The sequence below is a fragment of the Microcebus murinus genome, chromosome 21 (genome assembly GCF_040939455.1).
Source record: "Microcebus murinus isolate Inina chromosome 21, M.murinus_Inina_mat1.0, whole genome shotgun sequence".
NCBI lineage: Eukaryota > Metazoa > Chordata > Mammalia > Primates > Cheirogaleidae > Microcebus > Microcebus murinus.
Window position 1 is genome coordinate 19403193 of NC_134124.1, and position 20596 is coordinate 19423788.

The window sequence follows — 20596 nt, forward strand, 5'->3', positions numbered from 1 at the left end:
TTTAAGAAATAACAATGCATACACTTAACACACACATAAATACCTCCCCTCATTTACCAAACTGGACAGCGGTACAGCTTAGTAGCTAAGAGCAGAGGCTCTGGAGTCAGATCTTCTTCCTGTCCTGCAGCGAGTGTAGGGGAAGGTCAGTTCACCTATCGCGTTTCAGTTTTCTCATCTGTCAAACTGGACTATAAAGATTCAATAATGCGATATATGTGAGGGGCGTGGAGCAGGAATCAGCAGGTAACCGCTCACAGGTTAACATCTGCTTTTACTACTTGTAGTGCTGGTGGTTTGTAGCCTGCGATCGTTATTAATATGCTGCCTCTAGGTGAACAAACGTGCGCCCTCACGTCTTCCCACATCCAAAAACAGGTCCCAAACGGGAGCTCGGGTGTACACCAAGCGCTCCTAAGTTCTCTGACGCGGAAAACCACGCGAATTCCTCACACGCACGGAGCGCTTCAATAACCAAAGCGCTTTCGCTGCCCTGGAACCCTGCTGTGAGGTGTCCGCCGCCCACTGTCAGGCCGCCTCCTCCCGCTCCCAGACGACCTCCGCTGCCGGTCAGGTCTCGCACCCCGCCTGCCTTGTCCCAGGAAGCCCCGTACCTAGCCGGCCGCCACCCTCACCACAGCCACAGCCGCCGACTCGCCGCTCCTGCTGCCCCGGAAGTACTCCCTCAGCGCGGAGGCGGGCTCGCCTGCCTGAGAAAACTTCCGGGTCAAGCAGTAGCTCGAGCCGGAAGGAGGTCGTTGCCAGTCGGGTGAGTGAGGGTTTGGTGGGGGTCGCAGTGAGGAAGGTTCGGGGGCGCCGAGGCGCGGGTTGCGATCGGAAGTGAAGGAGGCTAGGATAGCCGCCACCGTTTTGAAGGCCTGGCCGGGGTACGGGACTTCGCGGTCCTCGAACATTTACCGAGTGCCAAATACCTGCCAGGCACTACCGTGGGCGCCGGAGACACATCGGTGAATGAGCAGACAAGGGCCCTTCTCTCAAGTAGCTGACATTCTAGTGGTCGAAGCAGACTATAAACGAGTAAACAAACAGTATTATCTAACATGGTAGTAAGCGCTGTAAAGAAATTTGGACAGGATAACGTGGGGGAAAGAAGTGAGGAAGTGATAAGCCTTATGAAGATCTGGAGTAGAGCATTCCAGGCAGAGAGAATAGCAAGTGCAAAGACAGTATGTATAGTGGGAACAAACTTAGCAAGGTCAAGAAAAAGATAAAACGCCACCGTGGCTGGAGCAAAAGAGGCAAGATGAAAATAGAAGGAGATGAAACCAGGGACTTAAGCACCAAATCTTTTAAGGCCTGTGAGTCAGGACAAGGAGTTTGATTTTTATTTGGAACTCAGTGGAAAATGTTTGAAGGTTTCTAAGCAGATGAGTAACATGCTCTCATTTATGACTTTAAGATTGCTCCTGATTCATCAGAAAGATGCATCCCTTCTGTTGCCTTTAAGCAGTGGAAATGCATGAAACTCAAACTGACAGAGCCAGAAAGGCATTAAAGACAAACTTATTGTAAAACTGAATCCCAGAAAGGTGAAGGAACTTGGCCCTTTAAGAACTCAGGCCTTCCAACTCCATTTAATGCCTTCAGAATTATCATCCTAATGTCCAGATATAATAATTGTCACTTTCTAAAATCTTTCGGTTATTTTCCTATTCTACAGTTGGTGGTTCTTTAAATTTAGGTGTATCACACCTCAGAGCTTGTTAATAAAAATGCCTATTTTAAAAAACAAATAACACCTGTATAAGTATAAAGTTGGTAATTTTCAGTGATTTTCTGTTGTAATGGAAAATGCATAGAATTTGAAGCTTAAGTATGGAATCTTGATAAGCCAATTAACACGTGTGTCTTAATCTTAATTTAAATATGCTGTTGATAATCACAGCAACAGTTCTCACACTTTGGTCTTGGAATCCTTTTCCACTTTTAATATTTATTGAGGACTTAAGAGTTTTTGTTTATATGGGTAATATCTATCAATATTTGCCATTTTAGAAATCAAAACAGAATTTTCAAAGGACTTATTAATTCATTTTAAAATAGTAATAAATTCATTATGTTAACATAACTAGCATTTTTGTAAAGAATATTTTCCAAAACACATAAAAAATTATTGAAAATGGCATTGTTTTACATTTTTACAAATCTGTTTAATGTGTAGCTTAATAGAAGACAGCTGGATTCTCATGTCTCATGCATTCATTCTTTACAATATCATTCTCATCATGTAGCCTTTAGAAAATTGCACCATATTGTGTGAGAATGGGAGTAGAAAAGGCAAATTTCCTAGTAGTACTATGAAAATAGTTTTGGAAAAGTCTCAGGGACACCCCAGAGTCCCTGTACCACACTTTTAGAATCACTGAATTACAGTACTGTCATGACAATCAAGAAATATGGGCTTAATTTGTAAATCAGTAAAATTATGCACATTAAATATGTAGGTGTCCAGGCTTTTCCCTTAGAGTTGCCAAGTCAGTAAGTCTGAGTGGAGCCAGAATCTGCCTCTTTAATAAGCACTGCAGATTAGTTTGATGTAAAGTGGTCTAAAAATCACTTTTTGAGAAAACCTGTATAATTTGACCAGTTAAAATTCTCCACTCTAGAGTGTTCTGCCTAATAAAATCAAAATATATGTGTTTCCTTATCTTCAATCTCTCCATTAACAGTTTCCAGAGCCTGAGACTCTAGAAAGTTAATAAGAATTTTGTAGTAGACACCTTTCTTGATGAGTGTCTGAGCACTTGCCACAGGCCTCTATGCCAATTACTGAGAAGGTTTTAGACTGTTATTCATAAGTTTACAGTCAGTCCTTTGAACAGATGGCTAACTTGTAAAAGGGAAACTGTGCTGAGTCTTCTGATAGAGTATTCTCAGTGTGGTAAGGCTGCGGTCCCCAACCCCTGGACAGCAAGGTACTGTTTGGGTCGGTGGCCTGTTAGAAACCAGTACGGATCACACTGCCTGAGCTTCTCCCCCCTCCCCCATTCCTGGAAAAAGTGTCTTCACTGAAACCATGCTGCAAAGCAGGAGGTGAGCAGTGGGTGAAGAGGGAAGCTTTCCCCTATCACTCCCTTGGCATCAGCATCATCGCTTGCCTGCCTGAGTTCCACCTCCCCACCTATGGAAAATAGTGCCAGAAAGGTTGGGGACCGCTGTGCTAGGGTACTGGCACAGCAAAAGAAATTCATCTGAAATTAAGAGGGTAGGGTGAGAGTTTAGGTGAGAGAGTTTCTTGAATAAAGTGAAATTAGAGTTGGATATTATAAAGATGGTAGAGGGTAGAATTTCCACAGGAAAATATTGATGGGGACAGGCGCAGAAAGTTTTAAGTGGAAGGAACAACTAGAACCAGAACTTTAAGGTGAAAAGTTACTTAGAATGAAACAAGCATAATTGAGGCTTTGTGCCATGGCAGGAAAGCTGAGAAGATTATATGATTTAAGCAAAGAAAGGAATGATAATGATAATCAGCCTCCAAATGAGGAAACTAGGACCACTAGAGTACATCATAGCTAGTTAGTGATAGAGGTACAGCTAAAACCAGACTTGACTTCTAAATCCATTCATTCCCTCAGCAAGCAGTTTATTATACCTACAGACACTGCTGGGCTTCTTCTTATGACTTCTGTTCTACCACCTGAATCTATTCTTGGAGAATTGTGGATGCCAGCCTGGAATTTTAAGTTTATCTCATGGGCAGTGGAAAATCACCAATAGATTTTTAAATTGCCTTAACTGGCTTGGATTTATCTTTAGGACCAATTCTTAGAGGGGCAGTGTTTGGATATATCAAAGGGATAAGATTGGAGTTAAGGATACCCATTTAGAAATTAAGATAGTGTGATACCCAGAAGAGATAAAAAGGACTATGACCTAGGGACAATAGGACTTAATTAAAGAATATCTACATGGTGGAATAATAACAGTAACATGTATTTATAATTTACCCACATTAGTTCATCTGATCCTTACAGCTACCCCATGAAGTGGTTACTGTTAATAACCTTATCCAATAGGTGTGAAAACTAAGGCTTGGCAAGCCCACAGGTTCACCCAGGGGTAGGAACAGGCACTCTACCTCCAGAGCCTATGCTTCTAACCATCAAACCGTGATAATCCTATAATTTTGATATTGCAAAACTGGAAAAACTGTGTGGCTATCATTCAAGCTATGCATATGCCGGACAAGTGGGTCTGTGGGTGAGAGTGAGGAGTTCTTTTTTAGTTATACTGAGTTTAAGATACTGGGGGATGTTTCAAACTATAGAAGGAAAAAAATGAGGTGGGGAGATCATAAATCTAAGCCTGATTAATCAGTGTTTTTGTCATTCGCATCCAGTTGCTATTCAGCAAATGCTTATGGCAAAAGAATAAAAGTTGCAGGTGTAACTAAAATACTCCTGGGTTTAAAGCAAAGCTCCAATAAAGATAAATATAGAAGATGTTTCTCAGTATGCCAGAAAATATGTTAAAGTGGGAGCTAAGGCCAACCAAATGCCAGTTATGAGGTGTGTGATGGCTCCAAGAAACTACTGCGAGCATAAGAGCTAATTTAATTAGAAGCTTTTAAGTAAATGGCCCTCAAAATAGTGATTTCTGTTTGCATATTGCTAACTTTTTTATGTTACAGATCCTTATAATAATGCTTGAGTATAAGCAGAATAACTTTATGTTTGTTCTTTGCAAAGGATAGAGTAATGCTAACAATCTGCTCTTCATTTGATTTTTCTCCCCCTTGCCAATTCAGAATGCCACTTTGTCAATTTCTGTGCCAGGTGTAGGAACTCCATTTTCCAAGTGTGACAGTGCAGGCAGAGAAGAATGGATGAGCTGTAAATATAGCCTAGAGCTCTGGTCCCCAACCCCTGGGCCACAGACTGGTGTTAGGAAACTGGCCACACAGCAGGAGATGAGCAGCTGTTGAGCAAACAAAACTTCCTCTGTATTTTGTATTTACATTTGTATTTACAGCCACTCCCAGTCACTTGCATCACCGCCTGAGCTCTGCGTCCCCAACCCCCACCCCCAGTCCATGGAAAAATTATCTTCCATGAAACCAGTTCCCGGTGCCAAAAAGGTTGGGGACCACTGTCCTGGAACACATTTAATTATGGAGAATGAATCATTAATATTCCAATATAATTGGAGTGAAAAAAATACCATCTGGGCATCAGTGCTTTTCCCGTTTGTGTTATCTCAGAATTATTTCTGCAAACAGCAGTTTCCTCAGCCAACTTAATATTGAGCCACCACAACGGAAATCAGCCATATTACTTCCTTATTTACTTATGTTGAAAATTGGAACAGAATGGAAATATTTCTTCTCTCAGAAGTTGGCAGGAGCATCAACAGGGCAATCTGTTAGGCATGACAGCTATAGTCTCTTTTCTTTCCCTTTTTTAAAAATAATATAGTCAATATTCAGAATGGTTTTCTAGGGTAAAATCATTTACATTTCTGATTATTCATGATCCTAGCAAAGCTTACTTTCTATATACCTAAAAGATGAAAAAGGAGTTGGATTAAACTTGAGAATCACATTTATCTGTTACGTTCTTATTAATGGTGAGAGAAAGGTAATAGAAAATTCTACCGAGTAACTTAAGCCACAAGCATAGTACAGCCTTTTTTACTGTTTGCAGCAAGATGGCACTTTGATTTTCCTTTTTGAACTCTTTTTTCTTTGGCTTCCAATGTCAGCTGCTGCACTGAGAATAGCAGGCATGATATTATTATAGGAAGTCTCGAACTTGCAAGTGAATTGCATTTCTAAAATTCATAAATTTGTCTTTTCACTTTTGCATTCACAGCATAGTTGTACTTCCCTTCAATACTTCTCATACTGCCTTGTATATAATTAGCTGTTTTTATGCCCCTGCCTCAAGCTAGTTTGTAAATTCCTGAGCATCTGAGACAGTGTCCTAATTCACCTAACATCCCTTGCAGCACCTGCTACTACATCTTGCACTTGATGGGCCCTTGACTTAGCTGAGCTGTTTTAAAGTCATTAGGCTAGAATGAACAGAATGGTCATTGATGCAATTTGTATGGCAAGTAGCAGAAACCCATTCAAACTGACTTAACTAAAAGGAGACTTAGTATAAAGAAATAATTCAAGGGTATCCCATCCCAAGAATGATCCCTTACTCTTATTTTCTGCTTCTGTCACTTTCTTGAACATATACCTTTGCCAGCATTTTCTCTCACAACTGCTCAACAACTTCTTAGCCACAAATGGATTGTATCTCTTAGTAGCTCTGATCAGTAATCCTTTGTGTTCAGGATATCCATGGTAAGAGTATGAAGTGCCCAGTATTGACCAGACATATAAGGCAATTATGATACCTGTTTTTCTCCTGGCATGAAATCATGTGCCAGGCTACTTCTGCCACCTTTGGCTTAAGAGCAATTTAAGGGTGTTCATAGTGTTTTTCTAGACAATGTCTTGTAGGTTTCTCTAAACTTCTAGGAGAGACAAATGGCTAGATCTGTACAGAACAGGAACCACAGATCTTGGCCACGTGGGCAGAGTAATCAGAGACCGATGGTGAGGATTGCCTGGTAGCCACAGCCACAGTTCAGTTTCTTGTTGTGAACTTAGTCTTTTTTTCCTGCCTAACCATTTCCCTATTTGCTACGTTATTTGCATGTTCAGTGTTCATTTTCGTGATTTTAATTTTGAATGAAATTGAATAAAGCTATTTCTTTAAAAAAAAAAAAAAACTCAAAGTTACATTGCAGTCAGGAAGTAGAATTCTGTCAGGAGCCACAACAGCATGTATGAGTCTTTCTTTCCTTTCCCTACTTTGCTCCCTCTTCCCCCTCTTTCTCTTTTTCCACCCTCCCCTCTCCATCCCCATCCCTCTTTTGCTTTCTCTGAGCTTCTCCTTTCATGTGGCTCAAACCTGACTGTCTCAGCCCCCCCCCCTCCAGTGTGCCTACTCTTCATCAAATGGCCTTAACCCACAAGTGTCTCAATTCCAAATTCCAAGATTAAATATTCTGATTAGCTTAGTCAGCCAATGGATTGACTTCCTTCTAGGCCCAAGAAAATAGAGGCAGGGCTCAAAAAAGGGAACCATAGGCTAAATAAACCACAACAATGGTTCTCTAGGACAAACTCAGGACACACAAAAACAATGTTAACATGTCACGATTGGGATCCAAGCTCAATTTACACTGCCTGTACAATCTGCATTATTACAAGATATTTATTTGCAATGAGAAAAAGGGAAATGTGAAATTTTAAAGCTTAAGGTTGCATAATGGTGCCTCCCTCCCCTAAGATTTTTAACACGTTAACTGCCATGTAAGTTGTATTTAACTCACGCTAGTTTTGAGCCCAGGGCTTTGTGAGGCAAAACTTGGGCAAAACTGGTTCATGAAAATCTTGTTGATGTTTTTATTGTTACAATTAGTACTGACAGTTTGATTCTAAAAACATGGATTCAAAATGAATAGAAGTCAATAACAAATTTTTCATTAAATTAGAAGGATCATTTTGTTTTCAAAGTTTTTATTCTATTTTCATAGTAAAACACTGTGGCCCCAAGGAAAAGAATTTTTTTCTAATGTGGCAGTCAATGTGTTAAAGGTTGCATGGTATTCTGAGTAAAAGTGTTTTATAGTGGTTTAACTATCAGGTATGTATTTTATCACAATGTCTGAAAGAATCATCAACAGTAATAATTACCAGAGCTTATTCAGTGATTACTGTTGCCAGACTCTGTGTTTTATATATACTACCTTGTCAGACTGCGATAATCCTATGAGAATAGGTACTGTTATTTTCCCTATTTTAAAAATGAGGGACTGAGGCACAAAGATTAAGTCATTTATAAAAGTTGCAAGGCTGGTTGGAGTTGAAGCCAGGATTCAAATCCAGGAAATCTGGCACCATGGTCTGTACTTTGAACCTCTCTGCTACTCTGCCTTTATCAGAGACCTTCAATTACACTGATCCAGAGTAATCTAAATTCAGAATGGAATGTGAGTGATTAGTTCTTTCTTAGGGGAAGTGTTCAGACAGTCTGGAACACTGTTAAGCAGAGTTGTTGTAGAGAAAATGAAGAACTACATTAGTGGCCCTTAGATGCCAGTCCATGGACCTATTATCTCAGAATCACCCAGGGAGCTAATTAAAAGCCATAAATTCCAAGACCCAAACCCAGGGGTTCTTATTCACTAGGTCTAGGATGGGACCCAGGAATCTATATTTTTAATAAGCTCTCTAGGTGATTGTGTTACTCAACCTGGTTTGGAAACTCTGGAGTTGATGATCTTTTATTCCCACATTATCTTCTAGTACAAAATGGTAAATGGAAACTTTAGGAATTATAAATCATGAATTCCTTTAGGTATATACCCTAAAGGTCTTTTGAGATTGTTATCATTGGCTGTTTTTGTCTCAGAGAATTTAATAGGTGCTAATAAATATATGTCAGTTTGAATAATCGTGATCCCTGCTGTATAACATTATTCAGTTGATAAAGATCCATCACTTTATCAAATTTAAACTAATCTCCATCAATAAATTATTGACCATGTACTGCTTGTGATGTATAGCAATAAAAAATATAGTCCTGTGCTTGAGGGGCTCATAGGTGAGATGGAGTAGACTGCAGAGCATACAGAGCAGCATATGCCAGAGCCAAATGAGTGGTGTAGGTGGGGAAGGCGCCAGGGGGTCATGGAGAAGCTATCCTGTATCTAGGTATACTCTGGATCCGTGTGGGAGGAAGAGCCAGACCTTGAAAGGAGGCTCAGGGAAGCTGCAGGAAGGAGCTCCATAGCAGTAATGCTGTGCCACGCCTTGTGTTTGTGAGGACACTGCTCTGCAGCGCTCTGAGGAGGCTGTTCATCCTCCCGAAGCTTCTGCATCTCAGAGCAGGGAGAGAGTCCATGTCCTTTATTTCCCATTTCTTCTACAGTAATTGCCATGATCCTGGGTGGGACATGACCATCCCCAGAGGTGATCTATCCCACTCCTGAGCCTCTCAGTTCTTTGACCTCTTCATCCTACACTTTACTGACTTCACTCACTTCACCATCCAAATTCCCAGAGTCCATATCGAGTTTTGCCATCGGCCCAGTATATTTCTTCCAGAATCAGGAATCAGACCCAGTATTCTCTGGCCACCACCTCTCATTACCACAACTTGTATCTGTTTTTCTGGAACACCTCCTAACCCATGACCCCTCTGCTTTCTCACACTCCTTTGACCCTCCATCTGGAGCATTTCCCTTCCATTTTTGATTTCCTGTTTATTCTTCAAGTCCTACTGCACACCTCACTTTCCCAGGGAGGCTTTCTGCAATAAGGTTCGCTAACCCATGGTGAGTCCTCCTGTAGCATCCTGTATTTTCCCTTGGGTAGTATTGAGCATATTTTTAGTTAGCGTCTATATCCTCTGCCAGACAGCTTCATGAAGACAGAGACAGTGTTGTAGTGGTGCTTGAATATGAAAATGTATACTTCTGGTCTAAAACTTAGTGGTGAGAAGGATGGGAAGGAAGAAGATGGTAGGATAAGAAATAAGGCAATATAGGAATAAACTGAAGATGTGGGGGTTTTTTGTTTTCCCTACAAAGACAACAAGCGTCCAGCTCAGAGCCTTAAGCAGACGATAGTATCTCTGGAAGTTAATAACACTGCTTTGTTTCCATTGTCTTTATGTGTACAGTTACTTGACACAGAAGTGATAAGGATTCCCTTTTAAAATAAATGTATAAAAGTAAAATAATGAGTTGATTTAAAGGAAAGGCATAAATGATAATAATTTGGTATATGGATATAGAAAAAAAATCATGACAGCAGAAGGAATAAATGAAGTTTGGATAATGGTGACTTGGATGAAGCCTCAGTAACTCCTTATCAAGGGCCTGGGGAAAGCTTGGAGCATTTTTTCAACACATTCATAGCTATTGCCATTGAGAACCACTAGAATAAAGGACAAAATCATATCTACTAATTATTATATATCTTATAGTAAAACTTGGGAGCTTAAAAGTCAAGCCCCTAGCATAATGCCTCACTTAACACAGTCATTCATTAAATGTTACTTTCATTGTTTCCACCCATAACCCCCTACTGAAAAAGAAAGACCAAGTTCTAATCGGGTCTACTACTAACTTCTAGCATAATCATCAGGGAGCAAGTCACTGTGAAGTGAATAGATTAGGTCATTTCTAAAGTCCTCTTCATTGCCCAACCTGTTCCTTTAGTGTTGTTTTTCTGAAGAAATGGAAATAAACACATGTTCAATCTATCATGCATAACCAAAGTCTAAAGTTTTTTGTTTTACTCTAAATAGTCAATCCTTAAATTTTAAAGATTTGGAAAATTATTTATTGTCACTATTCAACTATCCTTTCAAGGGCTAATGAAAATTAAATGACATTTACATCTTATTGTAATTCAGACTTTAGAGAAGTTCAATGGCAAAATACAATGATTCATCGCTTTTTATGTTCTGTGATCACACTGCCTTCATGTAAGTATAAAGGAGAGTTAATGTCATTTCCAAAAGTAATTATCTTGGGTCTTTACAAGAATAAAGCTAGGTGTTTCATCTAATATTTTATAGATATAGAAGTTGAAATTTGTCTTTGAGAGTCAGTGGTTTTTAAAGGGGGAATCAAATTACCAGAAAGATGATCATAAACACATAGGCTCTTAGACTGGGATGTTACTTTGTTTTTTATTCATGATATTTCCCTCTTTTTTAAAATTTGTCTAACATTCCTTCCCTCTAGTTTTATATCCACATTTCTATCAACTTAGACACTTAAGATGTTAATTCTTCCCTTAGCTAATTTACAGACTTTGAGCAAGCGATTTAGTATGCTTACAAACTGTTAAATATACTGTATTTTGTCTCTTGATACTGAAGAAATTTAAAGGAAAATTGTTTTGTCTAACATTCTTGCCCAAGAGGGAGGTTCTATAACCTCAGAAGTCAATAGCTTTATTTATGTATCTGCAGTAAGTGTAATCTTCTTTCTAATATTAAGACAAGTAAAACTACCTTAAGCATCCCTGCATTATTTATATATCTATGTACTTGAATTATTCAAATTTTGAGCTCCATGGTTATGATTATGATGTACCAGTTGATTTACATTATTGATATAACAACAGATGGTAATGGTGCAGGTTGAAATAAAAGATCATTAAGCTAAATATTTTAGCCTTCATTGGCTCCCTGTTGCATAGAATTTGTCAGAGTGAAATAGAATCATAGCATTTCAGAACTGGAAGAGTCCTTAGAGATTATCTCATCCAGTCCCTCATTTGACAGATGAGAAAACAGAAGCCCAAAGACTATGCTACTTGGGAAGGTCGTACAGCTAGTTAGTAGCAAACTGAGAACCAGAATCTAGGTTGGCCATTTTCCAGTTCAGTGCTTTTTCTACTGTCTCTATGTGAGATTTTTAGGTGGTATTCTCTTTAATTACTCCCTGATGTCAACACCAATTATTCTAATCGATTTCATATCTGTTCATTTCTGGAACATAGAGAGTTTCACCCCATTATAAGTCTCGGTTGGTTAAACTTTTATATTTGGCTTTCTTTTAGGTTCATCTCCACTCACATCTTTTAATCTTGAAGACTATAGAATATACCTGGATCTACCACTTTTTTGGAAAATTTCTCTACCAAGCAATAAGTTACCCACTGTGCTCTTATAGAAGCTTTTGAGTTCTCTAAATCGAAACAAGATTTCCTTGTATTTTCCCATGAAGCCATATTGTTGCTTATTCACTTTAGTGGTGAGTGTTATTGTGCCAGCTGCTTTTGTTTTGGAAGATGTGGACTTCAACCAAAGGGCCCCACTGGGAGAAAATCATAGTTCTTACAATGCATCGTTTCCCTCAAGCTTTGAACTCTCATCAGATTCCCACTCAGGTGATGATGTCATCATAGCCAAAGAGGGAACTAGTGTTTCAATGGAGTGTCTTCTCACAGCTGGTCACTACGAAGATGTGCATTGGTACAACTCAAAAGGACAGCAACTGGATGGCAGAGGCAGAGGTAACTGTGTCAGGGTGTAATTAATCAAGATTACTCATTTCCTGTTCTGTCGTCTTGGTTTTTAAGATAGTCAAGAAATCTCAAAGATGAGGTGACTGGATAAATAGTTTAAAGCTTTTGAAAGGCCTAGAGTATTAGACCTATCAGAAAAAGCAAAGTAATTATAATTATTTAACCAGAAGAAGAAAAAAAGAATAGTTATACATTTAAAAAGTATTTACATGACAGTGAGGTATTTTCTTTCCTCTTGATGAGTTGGTTTCCTTCTTCACTGAAGGTAGACCAAATCAGGGCTGTTTCATACAGCTGTGCAGGTAGCTGTTTCATACAGCTGTGCACAACTCCATAGATACCATTCACCTAGACTGATATCAAATAGTACAGTGTGGTGCCCTGTATGAAAACATAAAGAAAGGTCTTAGCTAGACTGAAGAAAAATTGTTGTGAATAAAATATTTTTTGCTCTGAAATGAATTACTATAAATGTTAGAGGAAATCTAGGGCATTTTTTTAAATGAGTATAAATCTATGCATAAAACTTTGATGTCAGATCTCTGAGCATTAGTAGGGCATTATGGAACTCTGTAAGCCGTTCCAGCTCATTTTTTCTATTCTATACCTTAATTTACTTGAAAAGAGGAAACTTTCCCTTGTATTTTTTTGTATTTTTTTGTTTTTCAGTCTTAAAAATCAAAGAGACATAATGATAGTATGACCAAGGTCTACATTTTGACAGATTTTTATTTAATTTTGCTATTTGTGGATCTGTGAACACATCCTAATCCAGACTACTATTTCTTTATCCAGTGTTGTGTTATAGAGATTTTTTTCATGCGTGCTTGAGTTGTAATGTACCTCAAAAAGAAATCACCATGAAGAGCCAGAGGGATGAAGATTAAATTCTGAGTTCCTCACAAACTTTACTTTCAGGAAAGACTACCTTGTCTTTTTTTCCTAGAAAGATAGTATAACCTCTTGAAATATAAAGGGTATTGGTTATTCATATTAGAGTGGCAAATAGAAAAGTACAAAGATGTTATTTCCTTCAGAAATACAAGCTAAACATCTTAACCTTTTACAGACTCAGTAACTGGTCACCAGGGGCTTAAGAATTTGAGTTAGAAAGAACAGAATATTTTTAATGAGCTTGTTAAAAATACAAACTTATTGAATTGGAATCTCAGAGTGGTACCTGGAGTGTGTATTTTCAACATGATTTGGGGTTCCATGTTTGGACCCACTGAACTAGATTCCTATCTCCTCTGGGTTCTAGGATATCCTGACCAAACACATCTGAGATTTGAATTATTCAATCACTGTGATCATTTTAGACTAACTGCATAAACAAAGCCTTAGGTTAGGGCAAGACCAGCCAAGTGGAATGGCAGTTTTATTTTCCTATTTTGCGTTTACTCTGAAAACCGCTAACATCTATCATTGTTGCTTTCAGCAGCAGCTCTGGAAAATTGTATTAAGTTTTATGAATCTCAAGTGAGAAGAGTTTAAAGAGCATGTCAGTCCAGTATAAGGTTCATAAATCTTGAGCTATTATCAGCAAGTGAGCTAGAGAGTTTGTGGTTGTAGTGCAGTGGTTGATGAATGGAGTCTGTGTAGTTCATCATAGCTTGGATTCAAAGGGTATCCTTTTCATAGCTCTAAGTTAGTAGAAGAGAAGCTTATGATATAATGGCTATACTCATAACTACATATTTTCCTCCTTTTTGCTTTAGCAAAATGATGACTTTTAAAAATAAATGTACCTAAAGAATTTAAGTAAGTTTTCATGATAATAAAAAATGGGCACAATCTTGAGTGCTCACTAATTTATGTGCTACTAACATAATCTAGAACCGTAGAATCTCAAGGATGACAGAGATTTTGAAGATTAGGTATTTAGGTGATACTTAACAAGCAGTCACTCAACCTCTCCTGGATACCACCTCCAGTCACTGGAATACACATCCACACCCCAGGTTAGCCCGCCCATCCCATCTTTGAATGGCTTTCATAGTTAAAGCACAGAGTGCTCTGGGAATTTACCACAAAGGTAAGAATTATGCAGGCAGAGCCAAGTTATTGAAGAATGTTAGATCAAGGTGAATGGTCAATATACTTTTCATAAACTTGTATACTTCTATATATACATGTTCCCTGAATGAAGATACCTTCATGTATGGAAGAGAGGCAGCATGTTTTAGGTTTAAAACAGAAGCATAGCCATCTTAAGGGCAACTTTATTCTCTTTGCCAAGTTGTTTATTTATCATAACTTGTGAGATGGATCTTTTGGCTTGTGCTTCAGTTACTCTTGCCAAGAAATCAAGATATCATCAATAAACCTTTTGTAACAAAACAAATTAATATGTGCAAGGCATATGAGATTAGCCAGTTAGTAATTGAACAAATATATTAAATTACTAGGTTTTTTTAAAAAAGAACTTTTTTTCTTGTTATGTAAGTTCACTATGGAAAATGAGCAAACAGTTAAAAGAAGAAAATAAAAATTATAACAATTTAAAATACCATTATTTTAAACCAATGTTTTATGTTTCTGAGACATTGTTTCCTAGAGTCTGAAAATGTATAGAGATTGTGATGTCAATACACATACACATATAAACTTTTTTTTAAAGTTAGTCATTTAGCATTATGTAGACATACCCGTCTCACTGAAAGGCTTTTTATGCTTGGCAGTAAAAAAGAGGCTGTAGTAATTATTGGTTTCTGGAAGGAAGATCTTGATTTCCTTTGTAAGTTCCAGGCTAATTAAATTCTGACTACCCTTTTTACATGATTGAAACACAGTAGAATTACTACTAACAGATGAGTTAAGGTACTTTCATTATATAAAGTACTTATATATTTTCAATATGCAGCTGGCATATTTAGTAAAAATATTCTTTATGCTATAGTTTTTTTTTCATTTGTCTGATTACCAGGTGGAAAATGGTTGGTTTCTGATAACTTCCTAAACATCACCAACGTAGCCTTTGATGACCGTGGGCTCTATACATGTTTCGTCACCTCTCCAACTCGTGCCTCCTACTCTGTCACCCTACGTGTTATCTTCACCTCGGGAGACATGAGTGTGTATTACATGATTGTTTGCCTGATTGCCTTTACAATCACTCTCATCTTGAATGTCACCCGGCTGTGCATGATCAGCAGCCATCTTCGCAAGACCGAGAAGGCCATCAACGAATTCTTTAGAACTGAAGGGGCTGAGAAACTTCAGAAGGCCTTTGAGATTGCAAAACGCATCCCCATCATCACCTCAGCCAAAACTCTGGAGCTCGCCAAAGTCACACAATTTAAGACCATGGAGTTTGCACGTTATATCGAAGAACTGGCAAGAAGCGTCCCTCTTCCACCCCTTATTCTAAACTGTCGAGCTTTTGTGGAGGAAATGTTTGAGGCTGTGCGAGTGGATGACCCTGATGACATGGGAGAAAGAATTAAAGAGAGACCTGCTTTGAATGCTCAAGGTGGCATATATGTCATTAACCCAGAGATGGGGCGGAGTAATTCACCAGGAGGAGATTCAGATGATGGCTCTCTGAATGAACAAGGCCAGGAGATAGCAGTGCAGGTTTCTGTCCACCTTCAGTCAGAGACCAAAAGCATTGATACAGATTCTCAAGACAGTAGTCATTTCAGCCCACCTGATGATATAGGATCTGCTGAATCTAATTCTAACTACAAAGATGGGACATATGAAAACTGCCAGCTGTAGGCTATCCCAGTACCCACAAAAACAACTCTCAGAAAAGGAACCTGTTTCTTGGAAGAAACAACATTCTTACCAAAAGATGACTCGGGTTTTCCCTTTGTTAATATGAAGCACATGAGAACGTGAATTGCCAAAATCTTTGTAAAAATGCAGTGGTTTTCCTATCTGATATTTCTCAATTTCCCTGAGCTTGAGTAAATGATGCATGTTAGGATTTAAAGGAGCCTGAGAGATAAACATGATAGGAAAAGTACTGAACTAAGAGTCCCATGGTTTCTCTTCTGGTCACAGATCTTCCATTGGTGAGGTCTGATACTTAGCTTGAGGCCTCAGTTTTCCCATCAGTAAGATGTGGGATTTGCATTAGATGAGATCTGAAGCGGTTTTTAGCCCCATGACTTCTTACTCATCACCTTTAAACCACCAAAATCTTCAGCACATCTCCAAGTAAACCTTTCCCTAGAATTTTGGTCCCTTCTTTTGGAAAGGTTCAAGCTTAAACTTTAGTCTGTGATCTAGATTTCCACACCAATGTCATAATATGCAGAGGTATGGATATTTTTCAGATGTTTTGCCTTGTGGAGTATACAATGATATGTGTTAGGTTGAATCTCTTCAATGTAGCATATGTCTGTATTGTTATACAGATATCAGGGAGCTAACTGCTCTTTTGTAAACTACTTTCCATGAGTAAATTAGTCCTTCTTGGGGGCATGTCGTGTCTTTTTAACTTACTGAGACATCATTTAGTTCATTGAGGCTGGCAGTGATTTCCCAACTGATCTCCTAAAGTGAGTGATTTGTTCCTCAGGAATAATGTCTTTGATGCTTTTAGAATAAGAACAATGTCAAATCATCTGTCTCTGGCACATCATGGATCTTGATATTTCTGTTAATAGAATTTCTCAGGCTTTCCTTTTTTAAAAGTATTGGACTCTACGAGTGGGTTCTATGTTTGGGATCCCATTCTAGGATAAAACCCAGAGCTGGATTCCTCCTTAGACCTCTGTCAAAGCTCTTACCCTCTGTGGTCTTAAATATGGTGCTAACGGCTGAATGCTTCCTAATCTTGTTTGTTTTGTTTATATTTTGTTGTTAAGGTTTTTATTTTTGTGTATTTCAGATACATAATTCTGAACTAGGGCTGCTTTTGTGGCCTTTCTGAGAAGCGCTTACTGAAATAAGATTAGATAATGGTGAGGGTATGTCCCATATTAAAATACACACACACATACACACACACACGTGATCTCGACATGAAGAGGGAGAAAAATGATGGAAGATGCCATGTGGTCCAACTGTGTGTAATAAACACGATGGCATTTCTCGCCTGGCTGAGATATGATATAATGGAATTGTAAATACTCATCAAAACAATCTTTTCAGCTACAGGAAGCTTGGTGCCCTGTAATTTTAAGAACTTGGCAGTGGAGCTCCATTTGGGGCTTCACATTTCTTCATTTGACTTCTGATTATTGAAGCATTACTTGAACTAGAGGCTCCTGAGGGAAATGTTCAGGGAAGGTTTTATCAGGATTTTAATTTAAGATTTCAAAGAGAGGAAAACAGGAAATTCAACGTGTGACCAGATAGAACTTAGGCCTTTCTTTGTCCAGGCTTATCAGAAGTAATATGTCTGCTCTGGATAGCATGAATGAATCAATGTGCAGTTTTATCAGATGGCATTACAGATAAAGTGATAATGCTGCCTTTTCTGTCTCTCAGGCTGTTTCCATGGAAACCTTCAGAGCCAAACAAAAGCTAACCAGTCATTTAGCCAATGCTTGCCTTGGCTCGTAGACCACTATTTCTTTAAGGAAAACTGTTTTCATGTATTTGGCTATGAGAGCAAGGGCTCTTGAACATATCCTAAAGTATAGAACACATTTTCCCTTCTAACAATGTTTCTCTTAAAAAAGTAAAAATTTGTTCATACCTTGTCTGAGGTCAGTCCTCTGGGCATCCCTCAGATCTTCAGGTAGTACCTTCAATCCTGTCCTAACTTACTAGGTTTGGGATCATCTCTTGGGAAGTCTCTTGTCACATTAAAGAATGGTTTACCCTACTTATTCTCATAAGAGACATTAGTGTTTGGAACCCTAAGGTAGACATATTTAATGATCAAAGTCCTGGGAAATGGAACTTTGAAAAAATATAGGAAATATTTTTAAAAATCTGTGAGTTTGCACAAATAATATACAATAATACAGGCTACTCCATTGTATCCTGGATAAATTATTTTAGAAACATTATGGTGATCTAATTTGATGGCCAAAGTAACTGGTTTACTTTGAATATTCCAGTTTATGGTGCCATTGATGAGGAATTAAAGTAGGTCAAAATTTAACTGGATTTGGTATTATTTTGTAAAGCTAGTTTTCAAGAAGAAAACCATACTTAACTAATATTTTCTGTATCTAATCAAATACTCTTCATATATAGTTAACAGTCTCATGTTATCTCTTTGTTAAATCCTTAACCTTTTGAACTTAAACTACAGTCTAAAAGTCTTTTGACAGTAACTATAGTGTAATTATCTTTTTGTCTCACTAGATTTTATAGTTAGTGAAAAATGTATTTAAAATAGTTCTGTCATCGCATTTGAAAATTTTATATTGTGATTTAATGAACCTACTGTCCTTATGAAATGGTAGCTTTGTGAAATACATTTACCAAAAATCAACATTTAAACATCTTTATAGATTCTTTACCAGTTGAAGTCTGATACACAGGTATCTTTTGAGCTGATCCTCCCCTTCGAGTTTATAGGTGGCTTGATAACCACCTTTTTGCAAAGTTGCATCTATTACGATGGTTTAATTCTTGAGTCAGGGCCAGGGAGCATTTATATTGCTATCAACTACTTTGATATAAATATCTTGGAGTTGCCAACCTAGAATGATGTGACGAGGCTCCTGGCTGCTTCTTTGCCTCACATCTATATTAAGATCAAAGCAATATTTGCACACAGCTTTCCCTTTGGTCCTCCAGACACCGCAAGCCCCGTGGTCCAGTCCTCTCCACGCCATGCATGTATTTTCACCTTAGATCAGACTTTGTCTCTTGGGTCCCATAGGGCACAGGAGCACAGCATGCTTGTTTCCTAGAGCCCAGCCAGTCATGGGTGCTAGCCTAGTCTTCACACACCAGCAGTTGTAACGCAAGTGTATTGTATTTCCTGAGTCACCAGTAAGAGAATGCAGTTTTTTCTCATCTAGGCCAGGAGTACCGAAAATACTCAGCCTTATATAGAAATTCCTAGGTTCTCATTAACACATTTCAGAAAGTAAATGAGTTTTATTTGATATGGTTCGGATGATGTTTAAATGGTCAGCATTTCAATAAATACTTGTATTATAATTTTGTCACTTTTTAAAAAAAATAGTCATACTTGAATGTAACTTATTAAATGTTCGATGGAATGTATTTCATTTGTCTGAAAATTTTTATGGAGTACATTTCATTTTTATGTGTGATGGAATTTGACGTTAATTTTAAACAGGAGTAAATTTGATTTCAACTTGGATTCCACCATGACTACGCACTTCAACTTTACAGATATTAACATTTACTAAGTATTGTGGATGTTTTTGGTGCTACGAGCCATACTGAAATGGGTATGCTGCCCACATAAGTCTGCGGTTACCAAATATCCTCTAGGCCCAAATACAGCAATTTCCCACTTCAGAAGTAAAGTATTCCTGGTAAAGGCAAGAGCTTGAGCAAAGGCCTAGAGATAAGAGGATTTATTTCATGTTTTGCAGAACATGTGATTAGTGTGTAAAGTTTCTGATGAAATTTGGCAGGTGGGAGAGGCTCTGGTAGAAGCAAGTCTGTGGTCCCATAGGGGTAGAGGGCAGTAATGGGAAGTGGATATGGATAAGCATAAGTATTAGGAGAAAGGCAAAGGGAACAGGTGGGAGGTGTGACTCATTACTTAAATGACACGGATTCCTTAGAATGAAAGCCTAGCCCCTGTCTCCCTATGGCAAAAGATTGCTAGACTTGGAAACTATTTCACCACTAGCCTATAACTCTGGGCAAATGACTCAGCCTTTCTAGGCTTCAGTAAAATGGAGTTGATGATAGCTATCTGGCAGAATTGACATGAGGATTAAATAGGGCAACATGTAAGCAAATGCTGTTTTAGCAATAACATGCCATACAGTGTAAGGGGCTAGTAATGCAGCCAGAGTGTCAGCTTTGTTAGCAGCCACGTCCAGCTGATGACTAGGGTTGCATTTGTGGTCAACTAAAAATTCCTCCACACCTCTCTTATTATAGAATTGTATTTGGCTTCATGCCTTAGGAATAATGGAGGCTTATCCAAATAAGAGATTTATTTTCCTAAAATAAGTCCAGAGATTGGCAGTTTGAGGCTGGTGTAGGGGCTCAAGGGAGATGATTTTCAAGATTCCTCTTCATCCTTTGCTTGTGGCTTTCGTCTTCAGGGTCATAAGATGTCTTAGGTTGAGTTCCTCCAGAAGAGTTCCTGAGACAGATTTGTGTACAAATAGTTTATATGGGAGTTAGGTGATCCCCAAAGGTAGGGGAGTGGGGAAGTGAGGGAGGAGAAGAAAGCCAACACAGGATGCATTAATGAGTGTATTACTGCCATGGCAATGTGTTCAGCACCACTAGGGAGCCCTCTCTGCCCTCAGTGTATGTAGCTCATGCCCCAGAGGTGTCCTACCTCAAAGCCAAGGAGCTGGGATATTTATCCACCAACTCCCACCTGTCTTTAGTTAAAGCCTGCTCCCAGGATCATTAACTCCCTGGCACTTTCTGCGCACCACATATGGGCTAAGC

At 38.6% G+C, this 20596-nt stretch overlaps 2 protein-coding genes across 2 annotated transcripts in view; one reads left to right on the forward strand and one right to left on the reverse strand.

The window, feature by feature from the left end:
* The window catches only part of FAM114A2 (family with sequence similarity 114 member A2), a 33337-nt gene extending 32656 nt beyond the window's left edge, over nucleotides 1–681 (reverse strand). Inside the window, exon 1 of the mRNA XM_012761766.3 lies at nucleotides 615–681. The gene's annotated coding sequence lies outside the window, so the exon portion shown is untranslated. The remainder of the gene's footprint in view (nucleotides 1–614) is intronic.
* A 30-nt stretch (nucleotides 682–711) lies between these two features.
* MFAP3 (microfibril associated protein 3) lies at nucleotides 712–19213 on the forward strand. The gene is made up of 3 exons (XM_012761764.3): nucleotides 712–769; nucleotides 11603–12058; nucleotides 14997–19213. The coding sequence occupies exons 2-3, from the start codon at nucleotides 11764–11766 to the stop codon at nucleotides 15788–15790; spliced, it is 1089 nt and encodes a 362-aa protein (XP_012617218.1). The 5' UTR covers nucleotides 712–769; nucleotides 11603–11763; the 3' UTR covers nucleotides 15791–19213.
* Nucleotides 19214–20596: the final 1383 nt, after the last annotated feature.